The sequence below is a fragment of the Eurytemora carolleeae genome, unplaced genomic scaffold (assembly GCF_000591075.1).
Source record: "Eurytemora carolleeae unplaced genomic scaffold, Eaff_2.0 scaffold155, whole genome shotgun sequence".
NCBI classification, from domain to species: Eukaryota; Metazoa; Arthropoda; class Copepoda; order Calanoida; family Temoridae; genus Eurytemora; species Eurytemora carolleeae.
This window is the reverse complement of record NW_019396666.1, coordinates 108,118-129,371: the sequence shown is the minus strand read 5'-3', so window position 1 is coordinate 129,371 and position 21,254 is coordinate 108,118. Positions and strand designations below refer to the sequence as shown.

The window sequence follows — 21,254 nt, the reverse complement described above, 5'->3', positions numbered from 1 at the left end:
ACCTAACATTTCTATCTTTTTACAAGGATAGTCACTTGAAATTACGTTTACAGTTTCTTTTAAATATTAAAATATTATTTTAAAGTGTAATTTTTTTAAATTTTAGAAACCTTTATTGGTTTTAACACTATCACGTTTGGGATAATGTTGTCCTTAGAGTTGAAATAAAGTTATGGCAAAAGTCTAATGTTAAAGACCTAATTATTTTTTTAGACCACTCACCTGAATAATTTAACCCTATCCCTGCTGGGGTACATGACAACCAGGAAACGTTGGGACCCCCCCCCCCTTAAATCCCATCATCGTATGTTTGATGTCCAAATATGACAAATGATACATCGTTAAAGGCTCTTATGCTCTACTTTGCAAATTTGCGATTTTTTTTTTGCAAAATCCAGTTATATAATAAAATGTTTGCAAAAGAAATGATAAAATATACATTTTTGAAAAGCCCTTGAATTTTAAATAATCTGATAATTAAGAAAACTAAAAATGTGCGAATTTCTTTTGACGGGTTGTTTGCAAATACTTTGCAAAAAATTCTTTGCAAAACTTGTGCAATCCGTTTTCTTATGTTATGCTTTCCAAAAAGCAAAAAAATTTCAAAATCTGACATTTGAAAGTATGTAAAAGCAAATGTTTATAGTTTGTTACAGGAAAAAGTAGTCATTCAGGCAGATTGCCTGAGGACTCAGGCAGTAAGTATAAAAGCCCGGTCTTAGACCTACAGGGAGGGCTTTAAGTATTTTGAAGAAAATTTCAACAGCCTCAGACCAATACTTTTGAGTCATGTAAAAAAATACTACAGACCAAAGCAGGAATAGGGTTAAATGCTAAGAAGGTTTTAAAAACGTGCTTTGAAAACCTCCAAGAAATGTATGAAACAAAATCTTTTATTTTTAACAAATATAAAATACGTAATGTTAAGAAGTTTGAGAGCTCTAGTCATAGAGTAAGAAAACTGAAGAGTTAAAGCTTATTTCATAATCCCTCAGATGCACACAACGAGCATGCCCTTTAGCAAAATTGTTCGGGTGGAAGATTGTGTACATCATTATACAATAAGGTAAATCTTGTTTTGGTTGAAAAATTTGCAAGGTTTTTATAATTCTGCATAGATTAAGATAAAAAGTGCATTTTACGATGCAGTCGTTCAACCCCAGTTCATTTGGAAGGAAGTGGAGTAAGTCTATTTCACAACAAAACATATTCAGTTTTGATTCACTTTTCAAAATTAAAGAAATTATCTCAATAATTTAAAAAAAAGTCTAAACTGAAGAGTGATTTAGGTGGATTAAACTGACTTTAAGAATCATGTAATCTTTATGTAATTTAAAGCTTTACCTTGACAATCTAAAAATTATTTCTAAGATTTCAGATATAATGTAAAATCCTCGAAAAAATTAACGACGATATTTTTGGCGGGAAAAAATGAAAGTCAAAGCTCTGTACAGCTGACATTTAATAAATTACCAATATGCTGTTCACACTGCTAATAAGGAAACCAACATTTTGAGACAATTTGATTTTTTATTTTGAAATAATAGTAGATGTTGATAAAATCCTTTTCATTACTGCTATCAAACTTTCATTACTATTTTATAGATATTAAAATCATTCTTATTATAAATATCAATATCATCTTCTGTGTTCTAGTTATTTTACATATTTTAAAGAACTTGATAATTCTTTTAGCTATTTATATAAAAAAGCATTTTTACTTCAATAAAAGTTATATTTAATTTTTTTATGAAAAAAAAAACAATATCATCAGAATTGTATAATAGTTATTTTACTCATTTCTAAGATTATTTCTAAGATCATTATTCATTTTGATTTTTTTCGATATAAAATCATTCTTATTGTAAATTGAGATATCATAAATTTTAGTCATAAATATTCTGATGTTTTTTAAAATGTTGTCCCTTCAGTTCCTCTGTCCTGTCTAAGGATATTTTTGCTCTAATCCTGCGTTCTCTTCTCGTGCTTTTCCTTGGCAAATCAACTAAGCTTCAAGGTAAAAAAAATGACCAACTTAAGAGAATTAATCCATATATCTGTACTACCCTACCTTTGATATTTCAAACTATGAATTCTGTTAGATCAAATAATCTAAGTTTAAAATATTAAAGGTTACGCCATCTGGTTGCAAAGATTTAGAGATTAGAAAATTTGAATTTGTGGCAAAGAAATAATTCCTTTAGAAAGGAACTAAATAATCTCCAAAAGTTCTAGTTTTGCAATAACTAATAAATATTTGCAACCAATATTGCTGTGAATCTTTGATAATCTAATAGATTGCATTTTTAAAGTTTGAAATCTAAAAAGTTTACGCCATCAGGTTGCAAAGATAAAGAGATTAAAATAAGAGATTGTATCAAGACCAAAGGTTTCTTAAAATAAACAAAATGTAACTGTATTTCTATTCTTTGTTTATTGATTTTTTTATACTAAAAATATCAGCTGATTTAGAATAAATCAATCTTCTAGTGGTCAATCTGTTAAACTTTAACTGGTGAGAGATTGGCAATATCGTCAAGGCTAAAGAATGTTAATGCGACTTTGGAAAAATATGTCTTCTTCAGATTATTTTAAATTAGTTCAGTCAAAAATGTCCATTGTTGCAAAAAACATGCACAGAGTTATCTATACCAAGGAGTATGAAATAGAAGGGAGATACAACTGCCGTGGCCCGCCCTACCATATGAATATTTATGCTTTGCATACGGGTACTCCATTTGTATAAGAACTATTCAGAAAAGGTTATGTTATACGCGGTAATTGTACATATACAAATAGAGTTCCGTCTGCGAAGCATGTATGTATAATCATATAGAAGGGTGGTCCGCGTCAGTTGTATCTCCCTTCTATCTCATACTCCTTGGTTTATTTAACTCTGTGCATGTTTTGAGCAACTTTTTTTCAGAGGCAAGAGTTGGATCCAATTCAACAAGTATCATTGAAGGAACGTTTTATCTAGGTATTGTTTTTTTTTCTGAAAAATTCACTGGTTTTCTCAACATTTATTCTGTATAACACTACACGGGCAGCCATAGTACATTTGAATTTCCGAGCCGGGTCAACCTTTCCGTTCCCAGTTTGTACTGTACCTTTGCTCTATGGACAGGACTAGGCGGTGCAACAAGGTTGGCGCGGTCAGACTTTATGCTTCATATAGGTTGAATTTACTTTTACTAAAGGGGCAGATTTGCGTGAGTAGGCTTCCAGAGTGCTTTGCGCCCCTTTTCTCGGAACAATTTTAGCTGATAACCTTTGAATTATTTAAGATGTAACTTTTCTCATTGACTCATATTTTGCGGATCTTTCTGTATAAATTGAAGAATTTTCAAAAATAATGAATTTTTAATTTTTCTATAGACAAATTTAAATCTTAATATTTAGGTTCTTCAGAGAATTTTGACGCATATTTGGCTGAGCTTGGGGTCAACTTTATACTTAGAAATCTAGCTTCTTTAGCTAAACCTACAGTAACTATAGATAGGTATATATATATATATATATATCAACTTTATACTTAGAAATCTAGCTTTTTTAGCAAAACCTACAGTAACCATAGACAGGTATATAATATACTAGCTAGCAAGGGCTCGGCGTTTCCCGTGAAAAAAAATTGAAAAAATAAATAAATTTTGAAAAAAAAATCTATTTATCTTAGCCTTTGTCACCCAAAGACTACCGATGAGTGTCCACAAAAAATGTCAGCCCATTCGGTCCAGCCGTTTGGCCGGCTATAGGGAACATCAATATGAATGTCTTGTTTTATTATATATATATAAATATGTATAAAATATATAAAAATATAACAATTGTAAAATATTTATTTTCAAAAGACATTACAATTAATATATTTACCTAAAGAACACAATACTAACAAAATTTATGTACAGAAGACGGTAAACTCAATAAATTAACGTACAGAAGACATGTACATTGCTATATATGTATGTAATCAAAATATTTATGTTCAGAAGAAGTACAATTAGTATATTTATATAAAGTTTTCAGTAGATACAGCTTATATATAGTATACAATAGAATTAATATATCACATAACTTTCTCTAGAAGGGGATCAATCATTTGGCGACGGCGTACAGTCGCGTTTTGCCTCAAATCGTCTGTATTTGTTTGGTACCGCATGCCCTGACTAGTTAAAATTCGGCCCGGTACATGAAATGAACATAATATGTATGTACAGCACTGTAAACATTTCAAGTACTATACCGGTCCGAATGTTAAGCAGGTAAAACAGGCTGACCAGTACAAATACAGACTAAGTAAGGTAAGCGCGACATTCAGCTAAACGAATAATCTCCTTTAGTGAAATTTATGTGACAGTAGACAGTACAGTAATATATATTTATGTACAGGAGATGTACAGCTGACAGTACAAGCAACTGTACCTGGAGTATATTTACAGAAACACCGTTCAAGACTCATAGTATTAAATTCAAATTAGGAGAACTGGTGAGTACACAAACACATACAGTCAGAACCAGAAAATTCTGGAATAGGAAGCTGACTTTTAGAAATAACTTTAACCCGTCCAAGAAACATGAGACATAGCAATTGTGTAGTGTAAACAGACCCAATTCCACAGTTTTCTGGTTTTTACTGTAGATCAAGACTGATATGAAAAGTTGCATCAATTATTAAGATAATGTGTCTACTGTTATAGATCAAGACTGAGATGAAAAGTTGCATCAATTATTAAGATCATGTGTCTACTGTAGATCAAGACTGATATGAAAAGTTGCATCAATTATTAAGATCATGTGTCGACTTTTAAGTATCCTAACCTTTGAGTTAACTCACAAACTCAATTATACTTTTTTGTAGACATTTTAGAACTATAAAATTGTCAGTAGTTATTGGTGAAATTCTCATCAATTTTTGCGTAAAATTCGTATCGATTTTGGATCCCTGTGAGTAGATCTAAGAGAAGTGTCCGAGTAAAGACAATTTTGAAGATCGTCTCTGATCTTTCATTCACAAAGCATAACTTCTATTTAGTTTTAAAAAGCAAAGGTATTTATTTCAGACAATATGGACTTCTTTCATAAGTTTAAATCTAAACAATATTTTTAATAATTCCAATAATTATCAAAAGCATTAAACAGACAGACGGGCAGACCACACTTTGGAAATTACTTCTGTATTAGTTTTTTTTCTGATTATTGTTTTAAGTTGCACTCAAAGGTTTTAAAATAATTCAGCAATTTATTGCAAGAAGTCATATCGACCCAGATATTATAATATTTCGGAGACGACTGTATAGAATTTAATCTTTCTGTTTCCTCTGGAACAATTAACTGTTCTCTCTTTGCCAAATTATTAAATTCGTCATTTAAAGACCACATTCCAGATAGACGACTTTATTTGAAGAGTTTTACGTCGTTTTTACAGTCTCATCCTTTATGAGTGGTCACCCTGTAAGTTGTAAGCTTTGTTATTGAAAGTTTATTTTCAGAAGGCTACCAAACTGAAAAAAACATTGCTCTAAAGGGTGTAATACTAATTCAATTATTAAAGGTTGATGATCTCACAATGGATGGCCGGGTTACCAAATCTATTTTTACGTTGGAAGACGACAATACTCTATTGGAACACCAGGTAAACCGGAGGAAGACGACAATACTCTATTGGAACACCAGGTAAACCGGAGGAAGACGACAATACTCTATTGGAACACCAGGTAAACCGGAGGAAGACGACAATACTCTATTGGAACACCAGGTAAACCGGAGGAAGACGACAATACTCTATTGGAACACCAGGTAAACCGGAGGAAGACGACAGTACTGTATTGGAACACCAGGTAAACCGGAGAAAGACGACAATACTCTATTGGAACACCAGGTAAACCTGAGGAAGTTCGCCAGACATAAGAAGAATTTGTGAACACTTTAGCAGCTCTTTATACATTCTCCCGAGTCTTCAGGCTAAGAGCGCGTTGTGAGCATACATCCTCTTTGCATCTTTCATTGTTTTTTTTGAGAATGAATCAGTGCAGTCTGTAAGTGTGAAAAGTTCTATATATTTTAATTAATTATTTTTCTGAGACTGCATAATCTACCGAAATTCACAAAATTCTTCTATAAAATTTCTCTTGAATGCTAATCCCGGAAACAGAAAGATTATATAAGATTTTTAAAGATATATTTTTATATTTGCGCTTAAAAAATGACAGCAGCAAAACTAAAAATCAAAGTGCCAGCTAAAAAAAATGAAAGTACCTGCACCCGAGCTGAAAACAAAGTAACATCAACTGAAATTTCAGCCACGAAACGAAAATTTACAAAACTAACAATAAAACCTTTTGATACATTGTTTTTATTTCAGATTGGTAAAGTTAACACGACCCTACGGAGATATGTAGACGACGAGAAAATGATAGGTATAAAAGTAGAAAAAATAAACATGTTTATATTGTTTATAATAAACAAAGTACATTTTACTTTTTCGTTTAGACACGCTAACCACATTTTCTTTTGAACATAAATAAACCTTTTTAAAATGTTGTTTTACAACTTTTTACAATCTTCAAACAAACAGATTAAAAAAGATTAATTTTTTGTCTATTCTATATCTCATTCGAAAATAAACGTTTGTACCTATTAAAAACTGTTTCACTTTGTTCATATTGGTTTGAGAAAAAGAGAATCTAAGAAAGAATCTTATCATGAGCTTAAAATTTTAACAAAATGATTTAAATTAAATCCTTGAAACTATGAAAGAATTGACCCATAATTGATTTCATAATATCTCCGCAATATAAAAACAAAATTAACTAGATTACTTCCATTTAAATTCTGATATTTAATTTTACATGAAACTTTTGTTTAGTTACTTTATATGTAAACAACGTTGTGGCCAGCTCTACCTTCCCTCGTGTCAAGGTTCTCCAAGACAAGGAGGGGGGTCCCCAGGGGGGTCATCAGGGAGGTCACCAGGGACAAGAAGGACATGGAGATCAACAGCATGAAGAAGAAGAGGAAGGTTACGAAGATATTGCTGATATTGAAGAGGATTTAGATGACATGTTTTAAAAGTTTAAAAACAGGTTTTCCCTTCCAACTTTATCTAACATTTACTGTCCATTTTTCACGAATATCTAATTGCTATTTGTGCGGAAATTCCGCAAACATTTGTGCAATCATACGAAAATTGCCTACCAATTATACCGTGCCAGTCATGTATATTGCTTGCGCCCCAGAATTTGATCCGAATTTTTGCGCGCAATGAAGCGCCAAAATTGCGACACAAACAAATATTTGCATGCAAAATGCGCGCACATTCCGATTAACTTCAGATTTAATTTAAAGTGTCCCACAAGCAGAGCTTTCAAGCATACGATTTTCACATATTTTCTACCAGAAAAAAAACATGGCATAAGCTTTTTTCACGTAAACTTTCTGAGCAGAATTTCAAAATGGCAATGCTTCATAAATATTACTTCATAAAATATTTGCCAGGAAATGCATTTATTGCAGTTTTTATTTTTAAAATCATTCTGCAAACAAAGCAGTAAAGTTTAATAATGATGAGACATTAGAATTTGCAAATATTTGCAGTACGAACTAAAAAGTTTGCATTGCAAATTGTTAAAGTTATCTTGTGTTATTATACTATCTATTTTGAATTTAAAGATAGAGAAAGCGCGACATACGAAGCAATATTAAAAGATATGTTTTTCACTTGCAATTAGGGTCGTTACAAATGGACAATACCAGATTTGTACTTGCTTCTTTTTGTCAAAGGCTTTCCAACTTCCAAGAAGCTAAACATTTTGGTATCCATGCGTGGCGGGCAGTTCTACTTACAGGGCCTGTAAGTGTACTTTTAAGCGACTCTGAACGATAAGAAAGGAATATCCTTGGTTTAAAACTGGAGTGTCACTTAAAATTACACTTACAGTCCCTTTAATCAGATTTGGTTTGATTTACGTATGCGTTCAGCCCTTAAACTCTTTTTAGTTAGTTCCGAAAAAGGATTTTCTAGTTTTGCACATTTGAAATTTCCTTATAGTGGAAAGTGTTTTAAAACAATCACAAAATTAAATGTCATAATTGTAATTTTACACTAGAATATTGAATTAAAAATATATGTTCATCACCGAAAATGAAAAAAAAAACTGATGAAAGTTCCAATCTAATGTTGGATTTGGCTGTTAAAGCTAGGATGTATCATGAGAAAAATTGTACATATTATATATATTAGTAATTCTAAATGTAATAAATTCCCTCCAGAGAGGCGAGAGTTTAAGCCAAATATGATTTAAGTTCGGTTTCCAACGTAATTACGATTTTACTTACAATTGAAATTACTTGTAGTTACGCAAAATTATTTCAATTTCGCAGAGTTACGCGTTATTTTATACAGGGTGTCCTAAAAAAACCTTTCCAGTAAGGGTATTGGGTTCTGAAGAAACAGTTTTTATTCGATTTTCACAAAAAAGGTATTGTTAAAAAATTCTTTATTTTAGCTATTTCAAGATATACATTTTTCTGGGTCATTAAAAGGGGGCCCCGGTGGCAAAACGCCCTAAAACCTTAATGTTAAATGATTGAAATACATTTAAAGAAATGATACGTTATAAACTGATCGATTTCGTATTACATAATTTTACGTAAATACGCTTTAAATTCGCGAAACTAGACTTTCGTTCATTCACGTAATACACGCGTAATTTCGCATAATGCTCGTGCATCACTGACTGGAAACCCTATAGGTCTTTGAGTTGAGTAATTTATTTGGAAACTATATTATACTTAATGGAACTCGCTGTGTACTTATTAGTGAGCCTTTTTTTTAAATTATATATGTTCGATGAACAACGGTACCCTTTAAGAATATGTCATACCAACCATGATAGAGTTTTTCTTGAATTTCTATCTGAAAATTAATTTTTTAAATTGCAGTTTATTAGCTAGAATGAATTGCGGATTTATGCAGAAGAGACAAGGATGAAAATTTTGAATCGGGCCGGTAATGCTTTAATCTTAGGGTCACTTGAAGTACATCAACTGCAGTCCCCTAGTCCCCTTGTGGAATAAAAAAACCTTTTTATGACGCAAATACACAATTTTAGTAGATACTGATTTTAAGTCTGGGTAAACAGCTAACTTAATTAGTAACTTTGGCTAAAACTTTTGGCTCAACTCTTAATGTGATGATATTATATTCAAACATTTGTATATATATGCACTGTTTATTAATATATGTTAATATATGTTTAATCTACTTAAAATGTACTCTATGGTGTCTGAAAAAAGTCAGAATTAATCATTGAAACAATTCTAAAAATGGTATTTTTAAAATTTTGCATATTTGGAGTCTTCCAAAATGTTCAGAAAGACAAAGGACGGAGAGATAAAATTCGAAAAATACTAATTCGGGGGAAAATCAGAAATTTTCGAACGCTGCCCTAACCGCAGCGTTCGTCTCTTGTATGGCCTGCCAGGACGCCTAGTCCTCAGATAGCCTATCCAGCAGAAATATTATTTTTAAATGCTGACAGGAATTTTTTCCCGTCCGAAATTTGTCTTTCCAAAATTATTCTTTTCTGGAAATTGATTTTTCGGAGTTTCTTCTAAATTTTATTACTATTGATACACAAAATTAAACTCGAATTTCTAAAACTGATTTACATACCGCGCTCTTTGATTATCATTGAATTTTGACAACCATTTTTATAATATATGTTTACCAAAGATATATTTCTTTTTTATTGTTGTTACTCGTAAACTTTGTATCTTTGCAAACACAAAATATAAACATAAAATAAGAATGATATTTATATTTCCGGAGCAAGAGAGTCCTGATACAGGGAAAGAAGCATCAGCAGCACCTTTCAGCAAAAACTTCGGTTCAATGAATACCTTCCCTAGTGGCTGGCATGTTAGGTCTAAAAAATACACGATTAGTTTCGTCAATAAATTGAACTTGCTTGGTAACCCAGCTTTGCCTGGAAACATGAGCCGGAGATATGAGATCTGGCATAAACAAACAAACAAACAAACAAAAGAAATTACTATTTTTAACTTTATATAGATATAGATAAGTCAAGTATAAAGGTGTTTTTTACAACAAAAAAAATTTTACTCCTGAAACCTTTAACTCTTAACAAAAATGGTTTAAGTTATCTCAATATTAATAAATACTCCACACCACTTCACACAAGGATGGTGGTGGTGGTGTGTGGGAGGGTGCTCCACCACCCTCCAAACACAATCTATTCACGTCAAACTAAAGTAAATTGCACGTCAGATTGATATTTTATATTTTTTCAATCATAACTCCTCTTATGAAATGAAATGAAATGAAATGAACTCATATTAAGAAGAAGAAAAATATTTTGAACCTCAAATATGTAACACCGTATATATTTTCTCTCCTCCGAGAATTGTGCGTATTATCGAAGCTCGAGAAGCTACGTGGGCACAAAATCGTATTTTCTGTGATAATTTACGGATGCTCCCATTTACTACGACATTCAGAGCGTCTTTAATCTACTCGTTTATGAATCTAAATTGGGATTTTCGGGTCGGGACTAATACAAAAATTTAGAAAAATTAAAGGGACCGTTCATGGTAAACTAAACAGCCTATTCGCTTAGCCTATTCGGATTCTTTTTGGAAGGCGGAAATACAGTGTTCAAAAGGAATATGTTTATTAATTTCTAAAATTAAATAAAAACCTTATGTTCGTGGACACCCTACTTTTAAAAGAAAATTACGCTTGTTATTTCTCTCATGAAGACAGTAAAGGGATCTAAAGTGAATGTTGGCCTTCAAACAAAAAAAAACATTCGATGAGGAATAATTATTGTTATTAAAACAGCCAGTGTTTGATTGATCTGTCAATGTCTTATTGGGTTCTTAATCATTGAATGCATAATCATCAAAAATATAACCCCCCTCTACCATAGATAAATAATAAACCCCGGCCCCCCCCCTCGGGATAAATCAGATAAATGAATAAATACTACCCCCCCCCTCCCCTCCTCCCCCTTTGGGATAAATGAATTCCCCCCTCAACCTACATATACATACTCCACAACATATTATTGTTTAAACCATTATCTATTCTGAAATCTGTGACAAACACCCCGAGAATATTTACCAAATACTACACACATACCCTAGATCAATAAATATATAATGGATTTCAGGAAGAAGAGGGATTCAAGGAGGGGGGATAATATTAGAGGGAGTAAGGAGGAGTGGGGTTGAGATGGGATGCTGAAACTACCTGGGAGTAAGTACGATGAGGGAGGGGGGCGGAAACTGTGGGCTTAAAGGGACTGTTCCCTAAAACTAAGTCTATCTTACTGTAATTCAAATTGTTTCTGAATTTTACAGTTTACGAAATGGAATATGGAAATAACATGTCGTAAACTTGAAGTTTCCGGATTCCATTTTATTCGGAATTTTCCTGGAACTCCATGTTGAATGAAAATATGTTCCTGATTTTTCCATTTCCAAAAAGGGAATAATTTTTTTTAATTGATGGAAACCCTTGCAGAGTAATTGAAGCTGTCAGAAACATCTTTTAGGTATAATAAAGAACCGAAAGTTCAATAAAATCAGTAAAATTAGTATTTCTAAATTTGTGATGGATTCATTTAGATACGGAAGAAAACAAAAAACAAAATCAGTAAAAAAAAAAATCAGTAAAATTAGTATTTCTAAATTTGTGATGGATTCATTTAGATACGGAAGAAAACAAAAAAAGCTGTTGAATTGGTTACTTTTTAGGAAGATTGCAAGCAGAAAATGGAAGCAAATAGGCCGTATATAAGACATCAGAAGTGACATAGAAGTCTTGGCACAGACCCATTTTATTCGCTATTTCAGCTCCTCAAATTTTTTTTAAAGTATATCATCAAGTTTAAACCAAACATGAAATCTCTAAAATATTGTTGACAAATAATAAACACGTTTTAAAAAATGTTAACCGACATGTTGAATGTTAATGTAAGCTCCCTAAATTGTTTTTTTTTTAACTACTCGCAAGTTTTAAAAATAGTTCCAGGCGTTTTGATGTTGCCTTCCGGAACCATCCATACCATCATTTTTTATTCGTTTTGTTGTATATTTTCAAAAGAAAAAATGAAGAAATATGCTTTAACTTCTCCTTCATCCGTACCTCCCCCCCCCAACCTGCACCCCCTAGTTGCGCCAACATAAGAACCTATCTATTATGATTGTAAATAGTTAGGTAAACTGTGGGAACTGATAATCTATCAGATGGAGTGGTAGTTCAGATAATATTTGGCTAAAGCGAGATGGAATAAGCAGATAGGATACAGGAGAACAGATAGATTTATAGACAGAATAGAGAAGGATAGATAGATAGGATAAAGGAGAACAGATAGATAGATAGATAGGATAGAGAGAGATAGAGAGATAGGGTAGAGGAGAACAGATAGATAGATAGGTAGGAGTATATAACTATAAGATGATGGACAGAAGCATTCCTTGCATACCGGACTATCTGGTCTTACATCTGGAGGAGGATGAGGTGGAGGAGGGGGGNAGGAGTAGGAAAAGAAAGAAAGGAGGAGAAGGAGGAGGAGGAAAAGAAAGAAAGGAGGAGAAGGAGGAGGAGGAAAAGAAAGAAAAGAGGAGAAGGAGGAGGAGGAAAAGAAAGAAAGGAGGAGAAAAATGATGAGACAGGGAAGAAGAAAGGAAAGTAGATGAGGAAAAGGAGAAACAAGAGGTGAACCTTTGAAGGAGAGGTGAAGAGGAAGAGGAGGAGAAGGAGGAGAAAAACCTAAATTATTAGGAAGGAAAGAAGAGGGGAAAGTTGAATAGAAAACGGAGAAAAAAGGAAAAAAAGTCGACCTGAGGGAGGCGAGAGGAAAACGAGGAGAAGAAGGTAAATGATTTGAAAGGAAAGTAAAAGAGAAAAAGGAGGGAAAAAAGGAAAAAATTCGACCTTCGGGAGGAGAGAGGAAGAAGAGAAGAAAGAAAAAACCTTAGATGAAATATATTGATGATTCTTTGGTTTAAGTAAGTATGGGGTTCGAGTTGTTTCTCTAAAATACGACATTTTTACAGCACCGCTATTCAAGAAGGAATGCCTTAAATACTTAAGGATAAAGTGTGTGGTTGAGGAGAAAGTTTTAATAAAAACAGATTTAGAAACGTCATCTTTCCTATGCAGGATTTTTTTTAAAATAAAGAAATTCCTATTTTTGCCATTCTTTCAGGTATCCAGGCAGATGGCTTCTGTGCATTAATTTAATACAAAAGTTAACTAAAAAGTTTGAAGAAATCCTTCAATTTTGTCATTTCGAACTATCGAACTATCGAACTATCGAACTATCGAAATATCGAACTATCGAACTATCAAACTATCGAACTATCGAACTATCGAACTGTCGAGCTATCGAAAGCATTTCAAGACATTTTCGAACCGGAATGCTAAAAAGTATTCCAATCATTTAAATAAGACAATTTGTTCACAATTACAAATACATATTTAGTACAGTCATCGTCGTATATATCAATACAACGAAGACGACTTTACATTTCTATTTTGATTGCTAGCAATCTTTTTAACAGCAGACACACATAAACATGTTAACAAAGTTGTTAATTAAAATGTTCTATTTGCTTACTTGTACACTTGTAATTCAAATAATGCATGTTTTAAATGAAAGTTTTTTTCATTGTATTGATATATTCGCCGACAACTATACATAACCTTGGCACCCCTTTAGTAGGGGCAGTAATCCCTTCTATTTCTGCTTCTATAGACAAATGACAAATTGCCAGCATGTTAATTTTACCCATTCAAGTTTGAATAGAGGTATTTTTATGGGCTGCAGCATTCATGGAGAAAATATTAAGGATCGGATACAGGGTCAATCCACTTCAAGGTCATTTTGAAGGGAGTGTTCGCAAAATATCAAGGGTGCACGAAATAATGACGAATGGGGTTTTTCTATTTACGGAAAACGATTTTCATAATTTCTCTGTTAAAAAAGATATGGTAGAATTAATAATGGCCCTGAACTGAACAAATTCAAAAGTAGTCCAATTGAAAGTATGAATTTTTTATATTAATAAAAATGATTAGTTTTACCATTAGCGTTTTTTGTGTGTTTTTTCGTCTCAGAATGAACTGTCATTTTAAGTAAATTTTTAATTTTATTAGAAATTAAAAATATTATTTTAAACAAAAATTTCCTCTCCATACATTTCTTTGATCTTTGATCTTTCTTATCCTATTCTTCTTAAAGTTAAACTTAAACAATACCCAGGGGGCAAAATTTATCCCTAAAAATCTACAAAAGATTTATTCAAACAAAAATAAAATTTGTTTCAAGTCAATTTCTTATGGTTCGGACCAGAACCATAATCCCATTTTCCATATGGTTTTGTCAAGCGAAGAAACATATCCCTTTATTTCCTTTTTTTCTTTGAATAAAGAATAGAAAGATAAAGAATAAGAAAGATAAAAGGTGAGGTCAGAACAGGGACAAAGACGGATAAGGTGGAAGGAAAAGAATGGATAAGGTTTAGGGACAAGAACGGATAAAGAGGAGGGACAAGGACGGATAAAGAGGAGGGACAAGGACGGATAAACAGGAGGGACAAGGACGGATAAAGAGGAGGGACAAGGACGGATAAAGAGGAGGGACAAGGAGGGACAAGGACGGATAAAGAGGAGGGACAAGGACGGATAAAGAGGAGGGACAAGAACGGATAAAGAGGAGGGACAAGGATGATGAGGGAGAGGAACAAGGCCGGATTAGGTGTATGTAGAAGGACAGATCAGGAGGAGGAACAAGGACGGAAAAGATAGAGTTAGGGACAGGGACGGATTAGGAGAAGGGACAAGGACGGATAAGGTGAAGGGGCAAGCTAGGGACAAGAATGGATAAGGAGGCGGGACAAGGATAAGGGAGAGGAACAAGGACAGAAAAGATAGAGTTAGGGACAAGCAAGGATAACATCAAAGGAAAAGAACAGAAAAACAAGAATTCATAGAGAGGCTGATAATGCGGGCAAAGGATGAGACTTCTTTCATAACTATTCATATTTTTTCTTATCATATATATATATGACTTCCTATCCGTTTTTTACAATGCCTTACATTCGATTTTACATATTTTTAAATTATGGAAATGTCGAGATTTTGATTATATATCACGCATCAAGACTTCATAAAACTTTCATCACTTTTGGTAAACTCTTTAGTTCATGAATATTAAACAAAGTATGTAAAACTTTAACACCCGCCCCCCCCCCCCCAACCTTCTGAACTTTGCTTATTACCCTTACCAATTATTTCCAAAATCAACCCTTTTCACATTCATGAAAAAAGTTAAAGTTTAATCAGTCTGCAAAATCTGGTTGTTATACTTGTTATACTACGAACCTATTCACGAATATTCCGGTTAATCAGTAAAATACTGAATACGCTGGATACATACGTCCAGGACAACTTCAAAAAAACTAAAAAAAAAATTAAAAAACTTGTTATAAAAATTTTCATGGATGAATTTTTTTAATCAAAAACTTTCTAAAGATTTTCGTTTTGTGAATATTTTTATTTATTATTCAATGTATTGTCTGCAAACATACTATAGACAGATAGACAGATAGCCAGATAGATAGATAGATATATAGACAAATAGATAGATAGATAGATAGATTGATACATATCACTTCTACCAATATGTTGTTCCTAATCAAAAACTGATTGCACTGACCGTTAAAAGTGGTTTCCTTGCCATAGAGGAGATTAGAGTGTAATGAAATTCACTCCCATATTAAGCCAGGGTTTGAATCAGCCCCCTTCCCCCATATTATGTAGACAAATAAAGCCCAACTTTGAAAATATGAATGAAAACTTACTCAGATAGAACCTGCAGCATAATTAAGATTCAAATCATAAGAAATGTTTTGAAAAGACATAAAATATAAAAAAAATTAAGGGATTCTTCAGGTAAAACCTTTTAAACAAAATACAGAATCAGAAATTAAAATACAAATAGGAAAAATCTTAGCCCTGCAAAAATCAAAAGTGTTTTTATATATGAAGAACTATCTAAAAGGTTTGAAATTAACCATTGTGAAGTTTAAATGCGTTTCCAACAGAAGCTTCTGCTGCACAATTTGTACAAATATACGGAGTGTCCCAATAAATATAAAAGTTGGAATATAAATGAAAGGTCGTCGTTAATCGTTGATTACTATCTGAAGATAAGTGTTTATTAAATAAGGGCTCGAGGCTCAAAAGCATATTAAGGAAATCTTGAAACTTTTAATACAAATTTTGTCATTAGAGATTTTTCTAAGATCTAAGCCGTCTATCAAATGTTCAGTATAATGGAATATTCAAAAATTATGAACTTGTCCAAAACGTTTCCACTCCTTTAATTCCTCTGTGGTCTCCGCTGGCTGGTAGCTTAGATAGTAAAAATTATAATCAGGGCATTTACATTCATTGGGTTAAGAAAAACAGGGGCGTTTTCAAGGTCCAGCTACTCCAGGGGGTGTATAGAGAGAGGGGCGTGTCCATATCTCCCAAGGGCGTTTCCGTGGTCTTGTTAAAGGAAAACTAGCATAAAACCCGGATTTAGATTAAGTCTGAAACCGGAAGAAATTATAGGCACTAATATGCTAAGAAAGCGAACAAACTTAAAGGGACTGTTTCTGTTATCTCAGGTGACCCACCATTTAATGAGTGGCATGTACTAGGCTCAAAATGTAGCCCTACTATACTTTGCTTGTCTGACTTTGTCTTTGTCTGTTGGTTTGTGTCCAATAAACGTCAAAACGGCTGAACCGATCTGTCCCACTTTTTTTGTGGGACCTCGTGTGAACCAGGGAATAGGAATAAAGGAAACGGAAATGGCGCTGGTCTGGCATGAGAAAGCCGGTCGCACTGCTTTGCAGACAAGTTCGGTAAACCTTACACACACTCTTTTGGTACAGACACACAGCATGACTACAGTCAAGGAAATTGCAGAACAATGTTGTCAATTATAATCAGGCTTGAATAACGAGTAGTTTATTGTAAACTTTAATCAAATTATATTCTTTGCATGAAAAGGCTTATAGTGTTGACTTAAATATATAAATTATATACTATCATCTATATTTAACTTATTATTAAGTAGACAAATAACAATAAACAAATGTACTCTCCTAGACTGTACAAATACCGAGATTCGTATGTACTGTATATACTTACAGTACACCCTTCGGTTCGATAAACTTTACACACACTCTTTTGGTACAGTCACACACACATGACGTTTCCGCCCCCTGGCTGATCGAATTTTCAAAAATTTGCCTCAAACAAAATTAGATTTTTGACAATTTGAAAAATCCAGAATTTTTTTTTTTGATACAAAGAATACAAAGAAAACACATTCACAATTGAAATAAAAGATAGGCGTGAAGCGCCCTAAAAGACTATCTGTGTAAAAATGAGAAAAATATTGTTGTATGCCTATCTTAAAGAGTGTTAAATTCGGACCAAGATTTATTTTTATTTTTAAATTCTTTAAATATGAAGTTTTTACAAACGAAACAACTCAAAGTAAAAAGAAATGTTGTGGAAGACGATATTTTCCACCTCTAGAAGTCTCAAGAGTTCCGCCAAGCCAAACCAAATATATTCAGTTGATTTCCATGTGTGATATAAGTTTTTGGTCTCTCGTATATTTAGACTTACATATATATTTACTGCACCTTTCAGCCTCGTTATTAGAGTCCGTCCTCACGACTTCTATAATGTCCGTTTTTCCCATTGGAAATCTATATCTTTAAAAATGTAAAATCCGTTTGTTTGTTTGAATTTCCGCTCATAACTCAAGAACCTCTTGACCAGCTTGTCTCAAATTTTGATTGGATTATTTTTAGCTTGGTTTTGAGATTCTAAGTTGAGTGGATACATGCTTTTATAGGGAAAATTATTTTCGACCAAGCGCGGGTAAACAGTGGGATTAACTATGACCTATGGGTACTCTGGGTAACGCCGGGTTCTCAAGCAAGTACAGTTTAAAATTGATGAACAATCCCGTTAAATTATAAACGTTTGCTTAACAAACCTGGTCTTGCTAATACCACCAGTATAGAACCCTATTAGTTAATCATGGAACGATCCAAATTTAGAATTTTTAAGTGTTCATTTTTCTTTCCCCTGTCAAGCAATATTTTCTTGGTTAAAAATTCAAATATCCTTCTCATTAGTATAACAGGGGTAGGGGGTATGAAATTATACAGGGTGCACGTACCGAATAATACTTTAGTCTGTATCAATTCAGATATATATTCCTTAGTATGTATCTGTTAGATACAACTCGCTCTCGAACTAAATGTCCGAAAATAATACTTCAGTCTGTATCAATCCAGATACGACCCTCTATGTATTCTTTAGTATGTTACGTTTAGATACAACTCGCTCTGGGACTCTATGCTCTGTACAGGAGAAATAATATGTGTCTGAGCATAGTAAAGGTTCATGTCCAACTAATCTGTATTTTGGGTACATATTATAGTAAATGTTAATCATATGAACCGATAGGTTTTTTCAGAAATTAATTAATTTAGTTAAGGTACAAATAATGTTATAACGTAAAATATATATAGGAATGTTCAGGTTTACAAATATGGAGTTTATTACTATATTTATTACATGTTTTTGTTTATATCTATATAAATTTGTATATTTCTGTATATCTGTATTTCTGTATATCTATATATCGGTATAACTGTATATCTGTATATCTGTATTGGTGTATAGGTGTATATCTGTATATCTGTATATCTGTATATCTGTATATCTGTATATCTGTATATCTGTAACTCTGTATATCTGTATATCTGTATATCTGTATATTTGTATATCTATATCTGTATATCTGTATATCTGTATATCTGTATATCTGTATATCTGTATATTTGTATATCTGTATATCTGTATATCTGTATATCTGTATATCTGTATATCTGTATATCTGTATATCTGTAACTCTGTATATCTGTATATCTGTATATCTGTATATCTGTATATCTATATCTGTATATCTGTATATCTGTATATCTGTATATCTGTATATCTGTATATCTGTATATCTGTATATCTAAACACTAAATCTATTTGTATGCTGGAAATAAATGGTTCAGTTCAACAATGGGTTTGAAAATATATTGTAAAATGAAGTATTTTCTCCTACTGCCTGCATAGTATAAATACACTGCCTGAATTCAACTGCCTCAATGTGACTGTTAGATGAATAGTACTGCTTTAAAAACTGTTAAATCCAAACATTTTCAAAATATTTTTATAAAATAATTCTTTATATACGAACAAGAGAAGTCAAGAAAAGAAAAAGAGGAGGAAAAATATTAAATGTAGAAGAAGAAAAAGTGGAGGAAAAATATTAAATGTAGAAGAAGAAAAAGATTGAAAAAAACCGGAAGAAGCAAAGCAGGAAGAATAAGAGAATAAAAGAAGAAAATGATAGGGAAAGGGGAGAAAAGTAAGATGAAGAAGGAAAAAGAAAAAGGCAAAAAAGGAGAAGCACTGAAAGAGGGAGAATGAGGAAAATTATAAAAAGAATGAGAAAAGTTATAAGAAGAATGAGTAAAAATATAGAAAGAGAGAGGAAAATTATGAAAGAATGAGAAAAATTTTAAAAGGAATAAGGAAAGTTATATGAAGAATTACTAAAAATATAGGAAGAGAGAGGAAAAATATGAAAGAATGAGAAAAATTATAAAAAGAATGAGGAAAGTTATAAGAAGAAAGAGTAAAAACATAAGAAGAGAGAGGAAAATTATAAGAAGAGTGAGAAAAATTAGTAGGTTAAGAATAATCAAGTAATAATGAAAAGTAGTGAAGAAGGAACGCAGCTATAGGAGAAGCTGGAAAGAAGTTTTAGAAGGAGGAAAAAAGGTAAAGACCCAGTTTATAAGGTACAAGAAACAGGGGGGCATTGATGGAGTCACAAATTTTAAAAAAGAATGACGACATTTAAGTAATTTATGTGTATTTGATGTTTATTTAAAGCACTATAGTTTTAGCAATATAGATATTAGATGGATAGATAGATAGATATATAGATAGCAAGATATATAGATAAAGTTGTAAATTAAAGTAGGGTAAAAACATTTAACTACTTTATTGAATTTTATAAAGGGGTTTAAATGTACGGTTTATAGCAGATTCACGACCCAAACAAAAACTTCCGATTCTTAAGATGGGGAACTTTGACCTAGAATACCATTTCAAACCTAGACACACAATATATATCTTAAACATGTATCAAACCACACAATAAACCTTGGCCACCACACTTAACTACCCTTTACCACATATCTAGCTACAGCTACACAATATACCTCAAACATATATCTAGTCACACAATAAACCTTGGCCACCACACAACTACTCTTTTCCACAAATCTTGCTTCACATTATACCACAAACATATATATAGCCACACAATAAAAACCTCTGCCACCACACAACTACCCTTTACCACATATCTAGGTAAACAATAAAACCTCAATATAAATCTAGCTACACAATAAATCTCTGCCTCCACACAACAACCTTTTACCACACATCTAGCTTCAAAATATACCTCAAGCATAAATCTATCCACACAATAAATCTTTCCCACCACACAGTTACTCTTTTCAGAAGAAAACCTCAAATATATATCTAGCTACACAATAACTCTCTGCCGCGTGTCTTACCACAAAACTAAACGCTACCACTTATCTAACCACACAACTAGACTCTACCATATATCTAACCACAAAACTAGACTCTACCATATATCTAACCACACAACTAACAACTACCACTTATCTAACCACACAACTAGACTCTAACATATCTAACCACAAAACTAAACTCTTCCACATATCTAACCACAAAACTAAACTCTACCAGATATCTAACCACACAACTAGACTCTACCATATATCTAACCACAAAACTAAACTCTACCACTTATCTAACCACACAACTAAATTCTAACATATCTAACCACAAAACTAAACTCTACCACATATCTAACCACAAAACTAAACTCTACCACATATCTAACCACAAAACTAAACGCTAACACATATATAACCACACAACTAGACTCTACCATATATCTAACCACACAACTAACAACTACCACTTATCTAACCACACAACTAGACTCTAACATATCTAATCACAAAACTAAACTCTACCACATATCTAA

General features: G+C 32.6%; 1 protein-coding gene across 1 annotated transcript; it reads left to right on the top strand.

Annotated features, from left to right (window-relative positions):
- Nucleotides 1-1,371: 1,371 nt before the first annotated feature.
- Nucleotides 1,372-9,262, top strand: LOC111707113 (fatty acid-binding protein 9). The gene is made up of 8 exons (XM_023480116.1): nt 1,372-1,500; nt 1,932-2,017; nt 2,927-2,980; nt 3,403-3,502; nt 4,390-4,486; nt 5,552-5,632; nt 6,362-6,416; nt 6,866-9,262. Exons 1-8 carry the CDS (start codon nt 1,478-1,480, stop codon nt 7,066-7,068), a joined length of 699 nt encoding a protein of 232 aa, XP_023335884.1. The 5' UTR covers nt 1,372-1,477; the 3' UTR covers nt 7,069-9,262.
- Nucleotides 9,263-21,254: the final 11,992 nt, after the last annotated feature.

Coding starts and splice junctions, on each gene's coding strand:
- LOC111707113 (XM_023480116.1), top strand. CDS start 1,478: ATGCTGTTCACACTGCTAATAAG. Junction 1,501..1,931: donor CTGTTCACACTGCTAATAAG/GAAACCAACATT, acceptor TTGTCCCTTCAG/TTCCTCTGTCCTGTCTAAGG. Junction 2,981..3,402: donor TGAAGGAACGTTTTATCTAG/GTATTGTTTTTT, acceptor CTTAATATTTAG/GTTCTTCAGAGAATTTTGAC.